Source organism: Tenebrio molitor, chromosome 6 (genome assembly GCF_963966145.1).
Source record: "Tenebrio molitor chromosome 6, icTenMoli1.1, whole genome shotgun sequence".
NCBI lineage: Eukaryota > Metazoa > Arthropoda > Insecta > Coleoptera > Tenebrionidae > Tenebrio > Tenebrio molitor.
In genome coordinates this window covers 11,782,839-11,804,838 of record NC_091051.1, presented here as the reverse complement: position 1 = coordinate 11,804,838, position 22,000 = coordinate 11,782,839, and the positions used below count along the sequence as shown (strand labels likewise).

Genomic DNA, 22,000 nt, shown 5'->3' with positions numbered 1-22,000 from the left:
GAGAATGTCTTCAGTAATTACAAGTTCGTCAAATAAACATTAAATCTTATGAAACCACCCTGATATGTGCCATATTAATTTGGAGTACAGTGGAAAAACAACCGTTGTGTTGTAACTAAAGAATTTCAATTTAAAAAATGGATAGAAACTTTTGTAACGTAGGGTTGGCATGAATAAATAGTGTTTTTCGAGAAATTGACAGCTATCGGTAATTTTTAATAATGTTTAAAAATTGAAAATAGGAATCGTTTAGATGAGCTGTTAATTTCTGGTGTGAATTGGGTGCATTTACCTAAAAATATCGTCGAATAGGAATAATTATGAGTAAAAGAATTTGTAGGTTATGTCTGGCCTACCCATCAGTTTGTTTTTCTCTTCTAGAAACAAATCTAGCAGAAATGTTAGAAGCTTTAACTTCAATCAAGGTTATTAAAAAAAAATAGAAGTGTCCTATTCACATCTGATGTTTTCAGGTAAATCCAAATGACGTGATGTCTACCATAACTTGTACAAAATGTTTATTGAATATGAAACTTGCTTTCAATATTCAGCAGAATATTTTAAAAGCAGATGAGAAATTAAAACAATTAGCCCTCTTAAATAATGTAGAAGTAAAATTGGAGGTTCCTGATATAGAATTAGATCAAGAATCTGCTCAAGACATTAATTTACTCAAAGCTGAAACAGAAACAACTAGTTTAGATGATTCAGAAGAATTATTGAAGTTATGTTGTTCAAATTGTGTAATTTGTGGTATTGTTGTGGAAGGTAGTTTATTAGCTAAACATGTTCAAGAACACTTCACTGATAAGCAGACTTGTGATTTTTGTAATAAATCATTTAATAATATTGATGAATACAAGGGGCATCTGTCACACAAACACAAACAGTGCAAATATATGAATCATAAATGTAACCAGTGTGGAGTTACCTTCCGCTACAAAAGTTTATATAATGTTCACATGAACAGAGCACATAATGAATGTAAAGATAAAAATGATTTTGAGTCAGCAACAGTGTTTAAATTAGGAATCAAATCAAAAAAGGTTGTGAAATTGTTATTAGAGCCAAAACTGAAGGAAATGGAACAGGGACCATACACTTGTGATATCTGCCAAAAACAGTTCCAGTTTAAGAGGCAGTTCATGAGTCACTCACACCAAAAAAAGAAATGTCCTATTTGTGATGCTGAAATCACAAAGAGTAATCTCAAGAAACATATTATGAATCACTCATCAGGACCTCAAATTTGTGAGCTTTGTGGAGCCAGTCTTAGAAGTTTAGAGAGTTTAAGGGGGCACCTAGCTCATACACATAGTACAGTCATATATAATTGTGAAGAATGTGGTAAAGTATTTAGAAAACGATATCCTTATTTGTTACATAAGAAAAAGCATGCTGGTAAGTGAGTTCAGAAAATGTTCATGACACTGATTTTTTATTATTATTTTTAGGTGAAAAAACCCACATATGTGAGAGTTGTGGCAAGGCATTTCTAACATTTTTTTATTTAAATAAACACATCAAGACTGCACACTTAAAGTTGCGACCGTTCATTTGCGAATACTGTAATAAAGCATTTTCAAGTAAATTCGCGCTAAGAACGCACATAAGGCAACACACAAATGAGACGCCATATAAATGTGAGATTTGCGGCGACGGTTTTAGGCAAAATGTGTCGTTGAGAGCGCACAGAAAGTCAAAACATAATATCATCGAACCCAAAACATGCGCCTGTTCTGTTTGCGGAAAACAGTTCAGTTCTGATCAGGCTGTCATCAGTCACATGAGATTACACTGAGATGCGCTTTGATGTACCCTGTCCCCCCTATTGTTGCAATTGATCAAGTATTTGTGTTAAAACATATACTAATGAGAGTTATAGAAGATTGTTTTAAATTGAAATAACAATAAAATCATTATATTGTTTACGGAACGTGTAATTTATTCCCACGGTTTCAGTTTCCCACATTTTTCGTGTGAATTTGATCCTAGAGCGCAGTCTCAGCAAGTGGGAACGTTGAACATTAGTGATTTGAAAGAAAGTTTGGATAGGATTGGTTTCTAGGATTGGTTTGGTGTGTTTGGTTGGTTGCAGAATTTGAGTCTATTTGTGTGGAAATTCGGAAGTATTGTGTATTTACGAAGTTTCTACGATTAGAATCTGTATTATTTTACCATATTCAGCAGAGAAATCGGTTCCACATGGAATAAAAATAATGAAATTGACAATTAAGAGTGAGTCAGTACATAACCTAACTTTTACAAACGAGTTTAATTGTTTACGTTTTTCAGACTGGACTGGGGTAGCTACTTGGAAATGGGTCGCAAACGACGATAATTGTGGTATTTGCCGCATGCCTTTTGACGGATGCTGTCCTGACTGTAAGTTACCAGGTGACGATTGTCCGCTAGTTTGGGGCCAGTGTTCGCACTGCTTTCATATGCATTGCATCGTTAAATGGCTTCAGTCTCAGCCTGTCAACCAACAGTGTCCTATGTGCAGACAGGGCTGGAAATTTAACAACAAATAGACCTCAGGTAATTTCAAAGAATGGCTGTTTTATTGTTGATGGGGTAATATGGTCACAAGTATTTTTAAGCTTGTGCAGATATATGTAACAATAAAATGTTTTGTAAGGATTTAAATAAATAATTTATTAAATTTACAGCTTTCTGCTTCCAAAATTGCTGAGACCAAATTAAATTTAAAATAGAGTATTCATATGTTGCTCATTTAAACAAGTAAAATTTCACAAACATAAACAGTGATTAAACCTTAAAGCTGAAGGTGTTGTGAAAAATTAAAAAAATATATTTTGAGTGCGTCTGAGTATATTCCATTTTATTTTTGTAAATTCTAAAGTTACCTAGAACACAGTAGTTATCCTAGGCTCCTGTAAATATTTAATTTTTTATTTTGGTGTGTTTTTGCACGTTACAAAGCTGCGATTTTCAAATTGTTTTTAGAGTTGTCTACATTTCCTTTCGATCGCTGCACGTTTGGTTGACTAAGCGAGTTCACTGTAGTGTTAAATGAGTATTAAAATTTCTCACCATTTAAATGTAATTAAGAGATCCTTGAAATTTGTCACATAATGACAGAGTTCAAAGAACAGACTCATTGTGCTGTAATTTATATTTGAAGTGTAAATGTCCTTCCGACTGTTCCTGTTATTTCATCTTAAAAGAAAACGTTATAATGTCGAGTTAGTCACGACAATGCTCCACTCTCGCAATACTTGTTACGTTATATAATGTTGCATTTTGTAGTTTATTTTCTGGCATGTAACGCACTTTTTTTCGACTAGAAAGCATGAGATTTTTTAGTTTGAAATTTTTAGATATCATACAAAGTTGTTTGAGCGTTTGCTTTATGTAAAACCATTATTGTTCTATTAGTAGTGGATGAATTGTGGTTTACATTATATTGAATACAATGCAGCATATAGATAAACACACGTATGCTTCAATTAAGGGATAATAAATTTACTGTGACGGTTTCTCTGTCGGTGTAATGGAAACCAGATGGTGATATCGAAATGCAATTTAGTTGAAAGTCGGATTTATTCTCGATTATAAAATATTTAACATCGTGATTTCAATGCCGTGTTTGAAAGTTTCAGTCCACAATCCCTTGTGAACTTTGTCTTCTAATATGTAGGCGTTAAAAATGAGTTATTCCATTCGGAATGCAATGCAACGGAAAAATCTCGTTGACATTTTCCGCGGTTACCGTTATCTTTTCATTCTTCCGCGTATCGTTGTTTGCGCTCCACCAATAGGATAAATATTAATGGAGGCATTATTATCAAATAAGCAGAACACAATTTGATGCGTCACATTTTCGACGGAATCGTCTTTTTAACCGAGTAAAATTGCCCCTCGGAAAAAATCCACGGGAAAGTATTTTCACCAGTGCGTCGAGATTCGTATTATTTGTTTGTGTTTTCCATCGAGCACCTATTAACTATTGCATTAATTCCCCTTCTACCTGTCGCAAGGCCTCTACTCGCTTCAGCTGCTTATCGCATTTAGTAGGTTTACAGCCGGCGAGGATGGTGTGTGTTGACTGTGAACGCTTAGTGATTCATTCGAGTGACTAACGTGTGTCACAAAATGATTATGATGAGATCTACACCTTCGACGAAGATGGGTAAGCCGCCACCGCCAGTTCCCCCGAGACCCAGTAAAACCTTGGTGGCCGAAGCTTTGGCAAAAACGAAAAAATTATCGCCGGACGTACAAAAAAACGCCCCAGTTAGGACGGCACCACCGCCACCGACAAGCGAAATCAACAGGTCAAGATCTACAATAAGTGTGAACGTCAACGTGCAAAAACCGACACCCTTCGAGAGGTCAATCTCGGAAGAGGTGAAGTGCAGCACCAGGACCGTCATTTTTCAGTCGCCGAAGATCGAACCGGAGAATAAGAAACGGGTGGAAGTCAAAAAGGTTGACAGTTTTCGCGGGGAGAAGGATAAGAAAGTCGAAAAGTTGGAAAGTGTCAATGGTAATGGGAAGGTTGCCGAAACGGAAAGTCTTGTTAAAAAGGACAACGATGACAAATTTGGAAGTGTCGAAAACAAACAGTGGGACCAAATGCTGAACGATCGGAACCATGTCAATACTTTGATAGACGAGATGTTCGCCAGTGTTTTGGAAGTTTCAGCAAACGAGGAAGACAACAAAGTGACGATCAACACGAGTGTTGTTGAAACAAATTCCCCGACTGTGGTGGTAATCGACGACAAAGCCGACAGTAATAGTAACAGTTCGACCTCAGAAAAGAAAAAAGTCCAGTTCGACGACAGAATGAATCACGAATTGCTAATTTCCGAACTGGAGAACATGAGGATGGAGGACGAGAAGATAATGAAGCGGCAAAGAAAGCCGTCGAAGGACATCTACGGCAGTAGTGACAGTGTTGATGTGTCTAAAATTCAACATTCTGACTGGGTGGAAGTGAGTGATGGACAGGAAGTGAGATTATCGAGTTGTCAGATCACAATTGAGGATCTTAAAAATGAAGACGACGACAAAAATAAATTGAAGCTGGATTATGAAAGGTACATACAGATCAAAAGCTGAGGGTTTTTGTTTTTGTTTACGTAATATGTTTCCTTGCGCCTCGGGACGTCACTGTTTTATCACGATATTGCTAAACATTGCATTAGCTTTACTATAATTAACTTAATATTATGAAAGATCCGTTTCGCGAAATAATAAAATTACAAATGGCCGGGGTCCGTTGATTTCGGTGTTTGTTCAGTAGGATCGTGGTACCCTCATGCCGATACCGCATCTGCTGATAACTCCCCCATTTGTTGATCGTTTCGTTTTCTAGGATAAAAACAATGTCTTCGCTGCACGGCCTACCTCCACTGCCGAAAAGTCTGAGCGGCTTCAGCCTTCTGGACGGCCAGACCAAACCCCCGACCCCCGTGAGGACGACGTCGATGCGCGGCCAACCCCCCTCGAACGTGGGACATCTGGTGTACCCTCCGCACCCGAAAATCAACGGGGCCAGTGATGTGGTACTGACTCCGGGTTCTGGCCGAAAGTCGACCAATCTGGACACACAATTGGCCATCCTCAGACGTGAAATGGTGAGTTTTTTATTTTTCATCGCTCAAATGGAAAGAGCCAAGGTCGTTTCGCGAATATCATACGCATAAAAATTTCATTCTGCTCACCAAGGTTGACTTGTTGCGATTTATTTCGAATGGTGGAGAGACGACAAGTTGATTGCAACTGCAACAGCACGCGGCCGAAGACGTAATAGGTCAAAGACTTAAATTATAATTAACGTTGTTGGGTTACTTCACCGCCCGGAGGCCTTCGAGCGCAACGTGTGCCTTGTTAAATTGTGTATTACTGTGGGATAAGCGAAAGACCAATTTATTAAAGGCAGGTGCTTTCAAGGGATTTTTTATATCGTGGAGTGTCAAGGTTATTAGGGAAATGCTGCGAGACATGCTTACGCAAGGTCGTGTTCACCGACGTGTAACATGTTGGTACTGATGACGAGAATTTCGGTTTCTAACAAAAACTTCATTGTTAACAGAACGTGGGCATTCCCATTAATGTGAAATAAACACCGAATTCATGACTGTAATAAAACTCCGGTACTATTTTCCACTGATTTCTTCAACGTCACTTTTTTGTGTCAATTCATCAAGTAGGAGAGGTCTTTGGCATTGCACGTAACCTTTAATATCATCTTAATACCGTGAAGCGACGTTTCGCAAGATATTGCCACTAGCCACGAAAGGATTGCACATTATCTATATTTTATTCGTTCTCGTACGTTGTCCTCGAACAAATTCACCTGTTCTGCATGGCGTGACGTCACAAACCACTGCACACAGACAGCGATGGCCGATAATCCCGAGGATTAATAATAATGGGATTAATCGAAAGAAAGGTGCAGGAAAGGAAAATGCATTTTTTATGGCATCCTCAATGTCACGAAATATCAGCAAACAACAGCAATAAAATAATGATTGTTCCAACGAAAATGTAACGATAAAAATATTCAGCAAATCCACTGTGATAAAGATTATTTAGTATGTGTATTTAATACTACAGAAGCTTTACGAAGCAATATCAAAATGTTAGCTCTATTTAGATTAGAATTGTTCCATGTATTTTCTATTTGCGTTTACAGCGAAGGCTCGCGATAAGTTTCTTGTCTGCCTTGTTATCGGTTATTGCTACTTAATGTTTATTCTTACAGCCATTGCCATTCTTAGTTAATTAAGGTGCATTGCAATCAGTATGTATTGATTTCTATTCAAGAGTTTTGTGCAGCAACATTTTTGTTCTAGGAAATAAATAGGTACATTTCAGTTTGATTAAATCTACAATCTATAATAGTTTTTTGTTTTTCCTCATTACTGATGATAATAGATATGAAAGATACTGATTTCAGATAAAAATCCAAAACGATAAAACTTCATGGCACCGAATTGTATGAACCCAAAAAAAAGTTCAACTACTGTAGTTTCAATTTGGTTGTAGGTCGTAAAATTTTATGGTACTTTAAGTTAAAGATCTTGCGGGGCTTATAAATCCTAGTTTACCACTAGCAGGTAATATTTTAAGCAGGGTTGTATTGTACATTTGGTATATTTGCATTGTACGGCAAACGGCACGCGCCGCTCCCCAACCTTTTCAAACCCAACCATTGTGCCCGTTAATCGCTCATAATATCCAATAAAATTTTACGACCTACAACCAAATTGAAACTAGTATACGTAATTCGGTGCATCATTTTCAAATGAAAATTTAAATCGTGATCGAAAAGAAAAATTTCAAGGCAATGCCGATTGAAGGAAGCTTCATTTTAGCGATTTATTAAAATTACATTTTATTAATAATGTACAGGGTGGGGCATTGTATACGCGCACGCGAGAAATCGCGACTTCAAATTAAATAAAATTGTCGAAATTTTTCACTTACCTGGCTATTGGTAAGGTACATTTCATAGTTTTTTAATAATTTTTCACTTACAAAGTCAAAAAAAAAAAATTGTAAATTTCAACCAAAAAGTCAGATTCTGATTTTTATACTGACCTACCCAGATTCACTTCCTATAATTATTTAGGAAATCACCGGAAAAAACACCAATTAGATTTTGAATTAAACGCAGTTTTACATTTTAACTTTCAAAATCATTTTTATTTATGACCTGCTACTTGTGCTGTCGTAAATTTAGGTGACAATGGAAACTGTCATTTTTATGGCAGAGCTGTAAGTAAGAAGCTCAAAACGGCCGGCTACTAGTAAATGGTCCTTTTGTTGGCAAATTATAGCATTTGGACCATAAATCACGTGTCTGGTTTGCGTTTAAATAAAAAAGCGAATTATTTAAGTAACCAAGTCAAAATTTGTAATTGTGCCACCGGGGTTTGATGCGCTAGCAGATACAGATTCATTTAGTGTAAAAACTTTATTGGTAAAGTAACAGTTAATTTCAGAAAACTAATAAAACTGTTACGGCCTTATTTTTAACAAAAAAAAAAGTAAATAAAAAATCTCAAATATACCTTATCAATAATTAGTTAGGTATATAAAATTTCGACAATTTTATTTAATTAGATTTCTCGCGTGCGCCTATACGATGCCCCACCCTGTATAAATGATTATTCAATAAGAAATTATTGTCGTCTAGTAGCGTTAATACGTTTATATCTATTTATAGACAGGCGTATAAATTAATTTTCAATTCGTTGTGGCATAATTTCTCGTTGGATAAAGTGAATTTTCTATCATCAAAGAAAATTTCTTTTGCATTTCCTGTCTTTTACCTCCAGTGATGTATGACGATCATACTTTCAGAAATAATGCCAGGAGAACACCATTAAACTTCCGACATCGATCATGCTAGAACTGTTGCCGTTAATAACATTAAAGAGACAAGTTGGGGTTGTAATGCATTTAAATTTCACGGGTCGATAGTGAATGAAATTTAAATTAACGTTATAAATTATGAGCACTTGTTAGCTCGATTAATTGACATGACGATATGGTCTTTTGGTTTTTATTTTTAGTATTTTAAATATATGTACATACTGTTGTATTTTATCGTCTTCCTACCAACTTCCCACAAAACATAATGTACAAAATTGTCAATTTCGATTTCAGTTGTTTTTCCAACAGAGCTACTTTTGATTGTTGCATAAATTTGTTTTTGTGTAAGAAAGCATATCAATTTGGTCCAGTTTTTTTTGCGGGGTTGCCAAATTTTGTATTACACATTTTTTAAGGCGGCGGAAACTGTGGTCGTCGCTTTACGACACGTCTGTTATAGTGTATAAATCACATTTTTATTGTTTTGCGTTGGAAATTATTCCTGTCAGAGTGTTTTACTTGTATTTTGTATTCTGTACATGGAAGTATTACGCTTCTAACGTGATGTGACACAAACATGGAAAGATCTACATTCTCTACATTTTGACAGGATTCATACATACGAGAAAAGCAATACTAAACAGGTCACTTTTTTTTTCGCCTCGCAGTGTATGCACTGAAGACCCAAATACTTTAATGGGAATTTTGTCGCATCGTGTAGTTACTACTGAAGTAATGATAAAATACCAAAAAAAAGGTGACACAGATATTTTAAATGTTTTAAATTTAGTTGCAGGTGACAAATATGCTGTTAAGCAATAATTACATTTTTAAAGAAACAATCCTTGAAATTTATCTGGGCCGATCACTTGAAAAAGATCGATAGTGAATCAGTGCGATAGTTTTCCTCATTCATTTTTTTTTAATCAGATTCAATTTTTCGACTGATCGCATTCAAAATAATTTACTGATTTTTTCAACGGCTGCAGAGCCAGAAACAGAAGAAAAAATGCAGAGTAAGAGCATTCTCTGCCTCGAGCTGTGGGTTACGTTGTTATTGCAATGTAATGCCATGTTGTACGGACTGGTTCTTTGTAGTCTTACATAAAACCAGATGCAGTAGTACTTTTCTTTAATTGACGATTCTGGCGAATGTATGGTTTTGCCATCGTCACAAGATACGTGGAAAGGTAAAGGCGACCTTGGAAGTGGCTTGCAGATCGCGAGGAGCAGGTTTATGTTGAAATTGTATTATTGGTTTACATTCCTAATACTTATTGCTTTTTTTTTAAATTAATTCCACTTTCTTAATTATCTTCGAAATATTCCATCAAAGGGGCGTGCACACGTACTAATCGTTGCTTTGCGGCATATCCTATGAAAATATTTTTCTTATTAAAACTATAACAACGTAATGAGCTCATTACCTGTATTCAACATCCTGCTCGCCGCTTCATTATCTTTGAGGTGCGTGAACGTCAACGGACTGGATGAATCCCAGGATCAGTACATGTTTATTTTGCATATCTATATTGTGCATTTATTCGTGACAATATGTTTCATTAATTTTTGTTAGCACGGTTTGTGTGATCTCGCTATTGTGGCGAAATGGAAAATATTGATCAGAGCGCGACAAGATTTTTCTCCACCTTGATTTTGAGTGTCACACGTATAGGGAATTGTTTAGAAGAGTTTTGGATACATATTTAACCAATGAAGGTCACACAAGAATTATTTATGATTCTTGCCTCACCATATGCGATGATCGTTGTCGTTGCAATTTTTTTGCTGGAAGTTAAACTGTAAAAATTCCTTCATGAAATAAATTAACCAAGATGGAAATGGTTTCTATGAATAAAAAAATCAAAAATTCTGGCTGGTTAAGAGGGTATGGAGAGCATTTACAATCTTATTTGTATTGGAATTATTGTTATTTTATTTCTGTTTGAATGAATCATAGAGGATATACTGATAAGGAGTACTGATGTTGTTACTTAAATAACAGCTAGATAAATATTTTCGAGGTTTGCATTAAAAGAAACCTAATCCTTGACTGAAGTTGTTGCCAAATATGTATAATCTGCCAAAAAATTCTACTTTACAAGGTTCTCTTTTGTGATCATCAAGATATGTTTTTACATTCTTAGAATTTTAAAACAAACAAATATTATTGAATGCTTAATTTTCTTCAATGAAATATGCAATACAGATGTCAGTAAATTATCCAAATGAAGTATTTTTAGAATAAAACATACAGTTTTTCTAGAAATGTACCGGGTGATTTTAAATGAATGTGACTTTTTTTCATACGTTGGTAATATTGTTGGTTATTCTGCTTTTTAATGTGATAGTTGACATAAACATAGGCGTCCTCGTCTATTTGACACAATTTATTAATACATAAAATGTCAAAATGACGTACGTACGCCAATGTGTTGATCAAGGTATCAAGTTTGCCAAAATAATTTATGAAAAATGTTCCCAACTTAAGAAAAAAAGTCACAATCATTTAAAATCACCCGATGTTCCATTCCAAAAAATCAACTTTAATGCATTTCTGTAAAGCTGCTGAATGTTGGAAATGTTTGAACTTATCAAGGTACAATTTATGCAGTAAGAATCTTTGAAATATGCATTTGATATGCACTTGGCATGTGCACATTTTTTTTGCTCTTTACTGACGACTGACGAGATATTCTCATTTTGCGAACTCTCTATTTTTTAATTCTATCCTTTTGTATCTACAAACTGATTTTTTTTTTGTTGGGTCAATAAAAACCCACAGCCGGCCCCGACGTTGTCAAATTTATGCGTAATCCTGGTCAAAGATCAAGACAAGACATTGGTGTGACATCTCTGTTGAAATATGATACTTAACTGGACCGGTTGAATAATTTAATTATGTATGAGTTGCAAATTATTTGTATTAGAAAAATTGTGGAAACGGCCGGACATGCCAATAATAGCATTTAGTGCAATGTCCAGTGATGTAACAATCAACTTGCACAACATTCAGTTTTAATGATCCTATCAGGGAGTGTCTGGTTTGCCGTCTTGCTCGAAGTAATGTTCCAGTACACACCTTCCAATAATTAGATGTGGAGTGAAAGGTCATCTTTATGCATCGAACCGAAGTACAATCTATTCTCGGTTTGAGTAAGTTCGCCGACGCTTTTATTTCTCGTTTGAAATACGATAATGGTAGGTAGTAGTAGTCCGGTTTGCGATTTTTTGCCCATCATCCGGCGTTAGCGCTCACCCAAGAAGTTCGCGCTCGGGACTGAGCAGATTCCTGCTTAACGAGTGTCGGTCTTACACATCTACTCGCATGTAAAGAATGAAGAGCGCACGACTTCCGCCGTGGCCTCTGCGAACGACCTGAACGAACGAACCGGAGAAGAAGGGTCGCCCGGAACGTGAGAAACCACATAGGCGTAACCGTAAGATAGATTAAGTTTTGCATCAGGGGAAAATAAAAGGGTTATCGGGATGAATGTCGGTGCCAGGTCGACGCCTAACCTTGAAATGCACAACTGGATCACCGCTCCACTTGGACATTTGCATTCGAATGTGCGATCGTGTGTGGGATGGGCCCAATTAAATTCCGATGTTGGTGGACGTTTCGATGGCTCCGTACGTGCACGGGTGCTTCAATTTGTCGCGTAATTGACCGGATTTGGCACCGGATTCGTCGAGGCAATAAACTCGGGCCACGGGTTGTGCCCTGTGGGACTCCCAACTCCTCTCCGATTGCTGACTTCCTCCTAACGCGCTAAACGACGCAACGTCTAATCTGACAATTTTTACGTATGGAATAATTGGTTCGTGTTCTGAAGCCAATTTAACACTTTCCTCCGACTTAGAAAGTCGACGTTGTAATTGGCGCGAATTACACACCATTATTGTTTTGTTCCGCCGTTATTTCGTCGATTGTTTTCGAAATGGGTCAAGTGGTTATTGATCTGGACAGTTCCCGATTGTTTTTGACCAGAACCTGCCTCAAAACGTTAACCCACGTGCGTGTTAATGGGACTAGTCCGCCTCTAAAGCTCGTCGCAATATCTAGGCCGTCCTCTCGGTTGCAGAGTTCAAAACGACCAAGTTAACTGTACCTCTCGGGTGGGAGGACAGCGAGGTTTCCGGGGCATCCAATTACTTGGTTACAAATCTCTTTGTCCGAAGAGTGTGCGTTTAATGAACTCCGCAATTGCCCAAAGAATCACAAAGAAAACTCGGACTGCGGAGAGTGTGTTTGCGGGTTTTGGAAAATACGTCCGAAATGAGGACCCACAACAAAGAGTCGAGTGTTGAATTTTCGAGCGTAGATAATTTTTCCCGTTTTCTCTTCTTAATTAATGACGACAACCGGTGTTGACTAGCGTTATGTTAATTAGGTTATGAAATGTTTGGAATTTCGCTACTCTGACGGATGCAAATTACAGAAAGATTACCGTGGAAATTTATTGATCTTTACGGATGAAAGTCACGTTTGAATTTTTTTCCGGCGACGTGGTAGGATGTTGGTTTATTTACCTTGGACCAGGTCGTGGGGTCTATATTTAGGCGTCCAAAACCCCAACAACAACCACATCGACTGTCTTAACCCCTAGGCAATTAAACAATACACACGCATGTCGTCGGATTTAATGGCAGAATAGATAATGGGGCCATTGTCGTCAACGGAATAAAACTCAACGATGGGAAATGAAAACAAACGAATCGGTCTACCATGCATGATGAATTATAATAACCTGGGCAGGTGGTTGTAAATGTGAAACAAAATAAAGAAGAAAAAACGAGCGTCCAGTCCATTGTTGCATAACTGGTAAAGGACACGGTTGGGTGATGTACGAAGCGCAGTCCTTTTACGAATCATGATTACCGATCGTCGATTGACTTGTTAGTTCTGTCGCAATTTTTTCTATAAAAAGCGATGACACACGGGACGGTTCAATGCGATTCGCTTTAAAATTAGTGAACCAAATTAAGAATTTAATAGCGTCGTAAGGAAATGCTTTACATTTCAGCGCTCCCGAAGCCGTAGAGCATCAGCGGAGCCTTTTAACTTATCACCTCTCCAGTTAATTGAGAGATTTATTGCGTAATTAAAGAAGTGAAAATTAAGCGCGTCGTGAAGTAATTACCGATCGTGCAACTTTTACGGTCGGTTGGGTCCATAAAGGTGCGATCCTGCGGAGCACGATCGAGCGACCCTCGAAGACGTGGGCATCTTCATAACGTCCCGACGATCATCATGGCGTGACAGAAGGAAAACCGCAAGAGTAGCTGCGGTTTAGCGAATGATTCACTTTCGCGCCGGAGATTTTTGTCGAGTACGTCGAGAAAGTTGCGTTTTCTAAAAATAAACAAAAGTTCTAATAAGAGGATTTTACCCCATCGACGATGCAGAAATATGGAGCGCACAACCGAGGTGAAATTGTTTCGCGCGAAGGCTGATTGAAATGCTGCGGTCGCGCGACCCGCTCTTTACAAAATAACAGACCATCGCGTGTAAAAATTATTCAAATGTCGTGAGTAATGCGAAAGATAGCGAGTGATTCATCTGATTGACAAACAACTCGCTGGTAAAACGTTTACGACAGCGCAAAAAACATAAAACGCGAAAAATGCTGTTAGAACAACATTTCTGATTAACTGTTGTAATCTCATGCACGAGGAACAGCACTCGTTCTGCCTTAAAACAGACCCATAGAAATGTTAGAAACCGTTAAGAAAGAACAGCGTTATTCGGCAAAAAGTGAGGCGCGACGAATCCGAACGCGCTTTGCGTGTCGTTTTCTAATGTCAAATCGCTCATTGCTCTTGGAAAGTTGATGCGGTCCATTAATTTCGCCTATTTGTTGATGGTTCTGTTGTCGCCCCAACACCCACCGGACTGGCGTCGTCGAGGTTAAGTGTCAAACTTTCACTACTCTCGGTGGTTGAATTTGTCGACTCTTGACCCTCAGAATCTAATTTGTCGTCTGCTTCCAGTATAGTCTTCGTCAGCTGGACCTGTCGCTTCTGTCGCAACTGTGGAGTCTGAACGAGTCCATACAGGACTTCCGCCAGATACTGCAAGACCAGGAGGACCGAGTGTTGTCGCCTCCGTCGCCGTCACCCACTCCCTCCTCGGGGGATGAGGGCGACGCCGATGAATTCTACATGTCCACAAGTTCGATGAACTTCAGGACGCCTCCACCACCATTGCCCGTTAGACGACCAAGTAGTTCCTCCAATGCGTCCAGTCTTGGCTAGGTTTGTCGCAGAACTGTCAAGTGAGACCAAGACATAAACTAATTCTTTTGCAGTAGCCCAATTGACTTTCTCCTAACTCGGACCACCGTTTTAAATTTTGATATATACCTATAGTCCAACGTGTAAGTGGAGTGAATACAAATTAATGTAGGACATTTAAGTGTTACTAAAATGTAATGGTAATGTTGTAATTTGTGATAAAATCTTGCACTAATTTAAAAAGTAGTACTGTACAAATCTTACCATAACTGTAAGGATTTATAAGATTGAGAAATAAATGCACAGTTTCTCGTGCATAGCGTCCTGTGTAATGTACTTGTAGTAGTTTTTATTAATATCCTAACATGGACTGATACAAAAAATAAACTGTTTGTATTTACTGAAAGTTTTTATTTAACACAAGCATGACTTTTTTCTAGTGTACATAGGTGGATAACGGGACGCGAATTTTGTAACACTGGTTGATTGTCAAGTAAAGTCCAGGATTAAAAAAAGATTTTATTGTGTTTACAACTCCTAAATCTAGTGAAGTATGTTGTAGTAATGGTCGATAACTATTTGTTATAGCGTGCATGAAGGTGTTTCAGCGGTGTCCGCTTTGAAGGTGCAAACACATGTCCTGCTCCCGGTGCCGTTGGGGAGACAAATGTGATCGGCGGGACATTGGTCCTTGTAGTACTGGCAGACGTTGGTAAGTGTGGGGCAGCTCTGCGGAACCGCCACCAGTCCGAACAGTTTGTTGCCGCTCCCGCCCAGAGGTACTTGCAGCGGTGGCAAACGAGTCAAAGTGTTTTTCTCCACCCGCTCGATTTTTTTCCTAAAACAACAAACCTGTCTCGTACCGTTTTCATTCTGTCAAATTTACTCACGTGATCCAGTCGGACCAATAGATGTGCTTGTCTGTTACTGTGATCCCGAACGGGTATGTGCAGTTTGTCGCGATCGTTTGTTTAATTTTGCTGTCGATATCGACGCATTCGATCTTTTTGGTTCCCGCATCCGCGTAGCACAGTTGTTCTGTTTCGTAGTCGATGGTGAGCGAGTTGGGCAACGAAACTGATTCGCCTTGCAGGAAGACGGCTCTGCCGGTGCCGTCAGCATTGGCCCACTCGATTTTCGGATTTTTTCGGTCCCAATCCGTCCAGAATATCTTCCTGGAAGTATTTATTTGTACGTGATACAAACCAGACCTGTCTTTTACCCTCGTTGGGGGTGCACAGCGATCCCTCGAGGATTGACCAGATTCGTGTCGAACAGTACTCGTCTGCGTTTTCCTTCGACACTCGCGACTTCGACGGTGTCTTTGGTCGAGTCGGTCCAATAAATGTTACGCGACACCCAATCAACAGCCAGTCCTTCAGGCGATCCAATCCCTGCAACACAACTCTCAATACTGCCTCCCATCGAAGTTACAAAATTACCTTGAGTAATAAAGTCGCTCTTGGCGCTACCATTATACGTGGAACTTCTAATTGCCATTCCGCTGATGTCGCTCCAGTAGACTCGACCCTCGAAACAATCAATATCCAAACCGACAGCTGTTTGGAAGTACTTGATCTGAATAGGTTTCCCTAGATTTTTTTTCGACGGTTCGAATGGAATTTTCAGTGTCGCCATGCCCTGATTCAACAATAAGAAGTTTCCCTCGTGCGTGGGGTTGCGTCGACAAAACGTCCCATTCCCGCTGTACCCGGTACTACACTGACAGATGTACCTGCGGTTGGCGTCGGTAATACAACTGGCTTGAGGGTCGCACAGAGTCGGGTCGACGTGACAGTTGATTTCTGTGTAGCAGACGAACCCATCACCGTAATACCCCCTTTCGCATTGACATTGATACAAAGAAGTACTTGGGTCGTACTCGCAGGTCGCGTGCAAGCCGCATTTGTTTTCGATGTTGCAACCGATCGGTCGCGGTTTGCATTCTGTTATGCCGTCCCCCATGTAGCCGCTTTTGCAGGAGCAATAATGAAGCTGGTAATTGTCGTCGTAGAGACATTCTGCGTTCTCAACGCAGCTGCCGCCGCCGCAGGTACTAGGCTTGACGCATTGATTCTGCGAGTCTCGGACGTACCCTTCCTTGCACACGCACTCGTACCGTTGCGAACTGGTGTAAAGACACTCTTCAGTCGCCGTGCAGTTGCTGTTGGAGGTGCAGATTGCTGCGGAAATGCGTCGGTGAAATGACGTAAAGCAGAACTAGAACTACAACCTGTTATTGTGCAGTTGAAGCCGTCGCCTTGGTACCCTGGATTGCAAACACATTTAGATTTTCCCAAAGATTCGTCGTAGAGGCAAGTGGCGTGAGAGTCACAGTTGTTAACTTGTGTACAAGAAACAGTCGACTGTTCACAGCTGAAACCATCCCCGGCGAAGCCTTGGTTGCAAATACAAGAGAAGCTTTCAGATTCCGCAGAGTAGATACACTGGGCATCTCGATGGCAGTTGTTGAGGACGTTGCAAGTAACTGCAAAGACATTTTTTATTACTGAAAAAGCGACTCCTAAGATGTACTGTTAAATCCAGAAAATCCTTTTGTCTTTACACCCGTGTTATCATTTAACACACAGGACCGGTTTGATTGTACTAAATTAAATCCTTTTGGACAAAAACACAACGAAGAGTTGTAACATTGAATTTCTGGAGAATCTACTAAAGACCAACATAACTATAAAACTTGTCCAAAGCTTTCAACACACACCATTTGCATCAGTTGTAGTTTCTGGAAGAACTGATGTTGTTTCTTCCCCTTTGAGAATACAATACGACGTCCCCTTCTCGCTGGTGTAACCTTCTGGACACCAGCAAACTCCAAGAAGACATCTCTGTATCTCTTTTTGTACCGCAGCTTCCGTAACATTTTCGACTGTGACTTTTCTGCACCTGTATCCATCTCCTTCATAACCTGGTAAACAAGCACAATAGTAACGATTCGTTTGTGGATCAATGGTACAGAAGCCAAATTGGTCACAGTTGTTGTTGGTATGACAGCTTTGATCCACTAGAGCTGTACACGTCTGACCATCTCCCGTGAAGCCTTGGCTACATCGACACATCGCCACGCGATTGCTCTCGACACACTCGGCGTTTTCAGGACAATTGACGCTCTCGCAGGAGTATTCGTTTTCGCAAACTCTGCCATTTCCAGTAAACCCTGGATTGCATTGACAAGAGTACGCTCCGATTTCGTTGATGCACTGTGCGTTGTAGTCGCAACTGTGGAGGCCCGACTGGCACTCGTCCACGTCGGCACAGACAGTTTCGTTCCCCAAGTAGAGGTGCTGGTAGCCGGGGTTGCAAACGCAACGGAAGGAGTCGTCATTGACGACGCAAGCACTGTTGGGCATGCACTGGGAGCGTCCTTCCTCGCACGGATCAATGTCTGCAACAAAGGAAGTGAGAAGAGCTCAACGAAACCAGAAAAGATGTACCTCCTAGCGGCATGATTTTATTGGTCAGACCGAAACGAATGATTTGTTCTTTGCTTTCGTAACTGATGAAGTTTTTGCCCACTTTGAGCTTCCAAGTCTCGCCGACGGAAGTGTTCTCGAATTTGCAGTAATCGAAAGTGTAGACCTGCTCGATGTCGTAGTAAAGCGCAACTTCTTCGTTGTGTTCGTTGTTGTATTTGAACGAGCGAGTTGAAGACATTTGAATCACACCGGGTCTAGTTTGAGTGTACTGTTCTTGGTATTCGTCGATGATGATCTTGGAGTCGAAAGGTAAGTTGGGAATTTGTCCTTGAATGTTGGCTTCTAGGCGGAGTTGGTCGAAGACGTCCAAGCCGAGATATTTTTGTTTGATTGTGACAGTTTGGCTGGTGTTCAAGAACTTGATGGTGGCAGTGTGGTTGAAAACTCCACCGGTGAATTGATAACCGTTTTGAGCATTTCTGATTGGTTTGGCGAAGACGTAACCGATGACGCCTCCAAGGATTTGCAACGATTGCACGTCAAAACCTATGGGTTCGGGGATTTTGGAGATGGCGGTGTACGCTCGTCCGTCCACCATGACTATGTAAGATTGCAAGTCCAAGTTCTCCAGTCTTTCGTCGTTGATTCTTCCGTTGATTTTCCCGTTGACTCGAAGTGGAACGTCTAGAACAACGTAGTTAATTTTGAGCGTGACGAATCTATTTGTTTAGTTACTGCAGTAATACACCTTTCTTTACACAGAATCTGCCGTTGCCGTAGTACTGCTTCTTGCATTGACAGCAGAATCCCTCCTCGTAGTCTGTGCAGCGTGCCTCTACGTGGCAGTAGGTCGGAGCGTCTGCACAAGTGAGTGGAGAATCTTCAGATCTGAGCTCGTCGAGGATCAGGTCGGGGCCGGCTACGTCGTTCCCGTCGACTCTGTACATGAACTGCCCAGGAAGATCGATATTTGACCATCTACAAATACAATCGTTAGAGAATGTGAAGTACAACACCAAGAGACATACACTTCCAAGTTTCTCACTTGCTCCGTTCCAGATCCTGGAAGGGTGAAGATTTTTCCGTCGACTGAGATGAATCCAGCTTGAGCTCTCGCGTCAGGCAGTCCCGACTCGTCGCCAGTCCCTTGGATCCATTGGATACCATTTTTAGGATAGAGTAATTCGACGAAAGACTTTTCGCCGTCGTTTATAACAACTACTTGATACGTGTTGGTCTTGTTGGTGCCTCTGTTGTAATAACCAACTCCGAACCAGGTTACGATGAACAGACTTTTGGCTTGGAAGTCTTCCTCGTCCGAAAAGTACTCTCGAACGTTGTCGGTGGCTCGGCGCAGAAGAACAGTATTGTTGGTTTCATAATATGAAACTGATCCAGCGTCGCGAGTGTCGACGTTGGTGTAGAAAGGAGCAATCAAGGGGTAGTCTAAGGGAAATTCGATGTTGAAAAAATTCGGAATTTCGGTTTGAAAGGAGAGCAGTCCGTTCGAGTTCACCTGCAACGACGAGTCAAGTCACAAAGTTAATAATAAATATGTTTTGTTTTGAATGTTAAAGTTATCTCTGCGTGCTATTTTTAACTCGTTGAATAAAGTTATGGAATTTTTTTAATGAAATATTGAGAGTTCGATAACCTGTTTACAAAACAGACTGTTGAAAATGCGTTTCAGTTTGTTTTTAGCAAGAGTTTGGAAATTGTTACAAGATAGGAGGACTTACGAAAATAGTGTTGAATCGGGTGCCGTAAAATACCACTGGAACTCTTAGTTTGATTTCGGGACTGGATACATCGTTGTCTTTCGGCAACTGGATCGCTTCCCTTACGTTGTGGTCGTACAGCAAACCTACAGGTAGTGCACAGGTGGTGGTTAAAAAGAAGGTGCAACAACAAAATATTCGTAGCAACTTCATTTTCTTCGGCTTCTGACAACAACTGAGGACTTATCAATATTCAAATAATCTCTCGTATCGTCTTGAGTTCACAGTTCAAAATAGCCTGCATGTTGCCACATTCATTATCTGCCTAATTAGATAGCCACAACAACGAGTTCATTTAAGGAGCGGAAGAAGTGTTCCGATATCCTCTTTATACAGTTTATGTTTTTAATAGAATTTCTCGTTTCTAGTCATGTGGGTCGATTGTGAAATCTTCAGTTGAAATTTTAAATGAATGGTGCATTGCGTGCCATAGACAAAATAAGAACATATAGAACGCAAACTCCCTATACATTTTTTGGGCACAAAGCGTTTACCGCCATCTCTTATCCTGGTGACGGTGCAAAATCACAGCCTACTGGATGCGTTTACCTTTCCTTTGATTTTTTATCATTGCAAATTTTCACAACAAATTAAAACGCCAGCACTACTTTCGATATTTTATTTTCAACCGTCTTTGATACAGTTCTGCTTTATTTTTATAAATATTATTCCTAAATGCTATGTTCTCGTATCCTACCATTTAAAATTAAATTTTACCCCTTAATGTAAATGTGGTTTAATGAATTATTTTACCAATAATTTCATCTTCAATTTTATTTTTAAGTGAACGAAAAAGTAACATTAGGTACTTATGTTTGAATTGCCGTTGAAATTTTGCTTTTAATATTATCGGCCGAAGTTATGTTACTCAATATAATTTTGAAAATATTATGAATCTTATTAACATTTTTTACAAACTCTAAAAAACTCACACTTGCCACTTTCTGCTAAATTTTAGTATACATCCAAAAATCCTTCCAATGTTTTCATTCAATTTTTTTATAGAAGGAAGTGCTGTTTTTTTAATCCAAACATTTTTCCAAAGTAGGTACATATTGCGTAAGTGTAGGACTGCTTCCTGCCGAAATTTTGTGTGCCCCGGATTTTTGTAAACTCCACAAGCAAGAGGTTTCACGCAACGTGGGCGAAATATCCCTCCCTCTAGATTATTATCAAAGAGTTTGTCAAAGAAGTTTTTGTTTTTGCAGTCTTCATCATTTAGGTTTGTTCTACCTGTTAGTTAAAATATATATTAGATTATTAACAACAATGTTATTAGAAATTACCAGTTAATTAATAGTGTGATAGTTGAATTAATCATGATTATGACGACTCAAAACTTGAGTTGCATAGGACATCTTTTGGATCTTATCTGCATGTCCATAATTTTATGGAGGGCTCTTAATTCGCCCCACACTGAATCATAAAGATAAACCTTCACTATATGATCCAATTTCACACTTAAAATTTCTTCGTTTACTTCCCAAACCAAATCTTTTGTTATCCTATAATTTCTAATTCCTTTAATAAGATATGGTGTATCAAATAATGGTGTAATCTCTCAACAACAAATTTAGCAATCTTAGGCGCGGTACTACATTATTTGTGAACGTGACACAGCCTCATTTTGAATTACAAGGTAGTGCAAGTGTAGTACTTTGATTTTAAAGTTTTGACTTTTTAAAACATTTGCGCCCTCTTGCGGTGTGGTGAGGGTGCGCTAAACGATTTTCCAAAAATTTATTAGGGACTTTTCATTCTATAGTATTTTATTTTCTCTATGTTGCGTGCGATAACGCGGCGCCATCTTCCAGTTTCTGGGATAGTTATGACAGAGGGTGCAGTCAGTTTTACGGTTTCTCTTGCTTCGGGGATCCTAAATAGTATTTCTATATCTACAGAATTTAAACAGGTGGTGATGCTATTCACTTTGTGTTTTAAATGCATAAGCGCATCACGAATTTTTTATTTGTAATGAAAATTTTGGCACTACTGATATCAACAAGCGTTCTATGTAAATTATCTATCATATAAAGGCAAAACATTTACCCTTTATAATGTACACAGCATTTGTTGTTGTTTATATCAAGAAAAACTGTAATAGTTATTTATGTAACTTCTATGAAAAGTCATAAAAAGTTCTAAAAAAAACAATTTTGGTGCAATATGAATGTTGTCAGAGTCGCTTTATTTATA

At 39.1% G+C, this 22,000-nt stretch overlaps 4 protein-coding genes across 5 annotated transcripts; 3 read left to right on the top strand and 1 right to left on the bottom strand.

The window, feature by feature from the left end:
- Window positions 1-177: 177 nt before the first annotated feature.
- Window positions 178-1,931, top strand: LOC138133797 (zinc finger protein 43-like). The gene is made up of 3 exons (XM_069051756.1): window positions 178-425; window positions 474-1,401; window positions 1,455-1,931. The coding sequence occupies exons 1-3, from the start codon at window positions 321-323 to the stop codon at window positions 1,799-1,801; spliced, it is 1,380 nt and encodes a 459-aa protein (XP_068907857.1). The 5' UTR covers window positions 178-320; the 3' UTR covers window positions 1,802-1,931.
- A 142-nt stretch (window positions 1,932-2,073) lies between these two features.
- lmgA (lemming A) lies at window positions 2,074-5,456 on the top strand. Of its 2 annotated transcripts, XM_069051759.1 has the most exons (4): window positions 2,074-2,129; window positions 2,188-2,238; window positions 2,296-2,541; window positions 5,348-5,456. In XM_069051759.1, the coding sequence occupies exons 2-3, from the start codon at window positions 2,220-2,222 to the stop codon at window positions 2,532-2,534; spliced, it is 258 nt and encodes an 85-aa protein (XP_068907860.1). In that variant the 5' UTR covers window positions 2,074-2,129; window positions 2,188-2,219; the 3' UTR covers window positions 2,535-2,541; window positions 5,348-5,456. The 2 variants fall into 2 exon arrangements, with proteins under 2 accessions (XP_068907860.1, XP_068907858.1); XM_069051757.1 differs by having other exon boundaries at window positions 2,075-2,238.
- LOC138133154 (nuclease SbcCD subunit C) lies at window positions 4,042-5,091 on the top strand. Its single transcript, XM_069050953.1, has one exon. The coding sequence runs from the start codon at window positions 4,120-4,122 to the stop codon at window positions 5,089-5,091; it is 972 nt and encodes a 323-aa protein (XP_068907054.1). The 5' UTR covers window positions 4,042-4,119.
- A 9,642-nt stretch (window positions 5,457-15,098) lies between the features above and the next one.
- On the bottom strand, window positions 15,099-20,049 carry Ndg (Nidogen). Its single transcript, XM_069051752.1, has 10 exons — window positions 19,766-20,049; window positions 19,055-19,542; window positions 18,775-19,004; window positions 18,045-18,710; window positions 17,315-17,995; window positions 16,826-17,080; window positions 16,035-16,775; window positions 15,815-15,986; window positions 15,483-15,767; window positions 15,099-15,430 (listed from the first exon to the last, which is right to left on the bottom strand). Exons 1-10 carry the CDS (start codon window positions 19,955-19,957, stop codon window positions 15,175-15,177), a joined length of 3,966 nt encoding a protein of 1,321 aa, XP_068907853.1. The 5' UTR covers window positions 19,958-20,049; the 3' UTR covers window positions 15,099-15,174.
- Window positions 20,050-22,000: the final 1,951 nt, after the last annotated feature.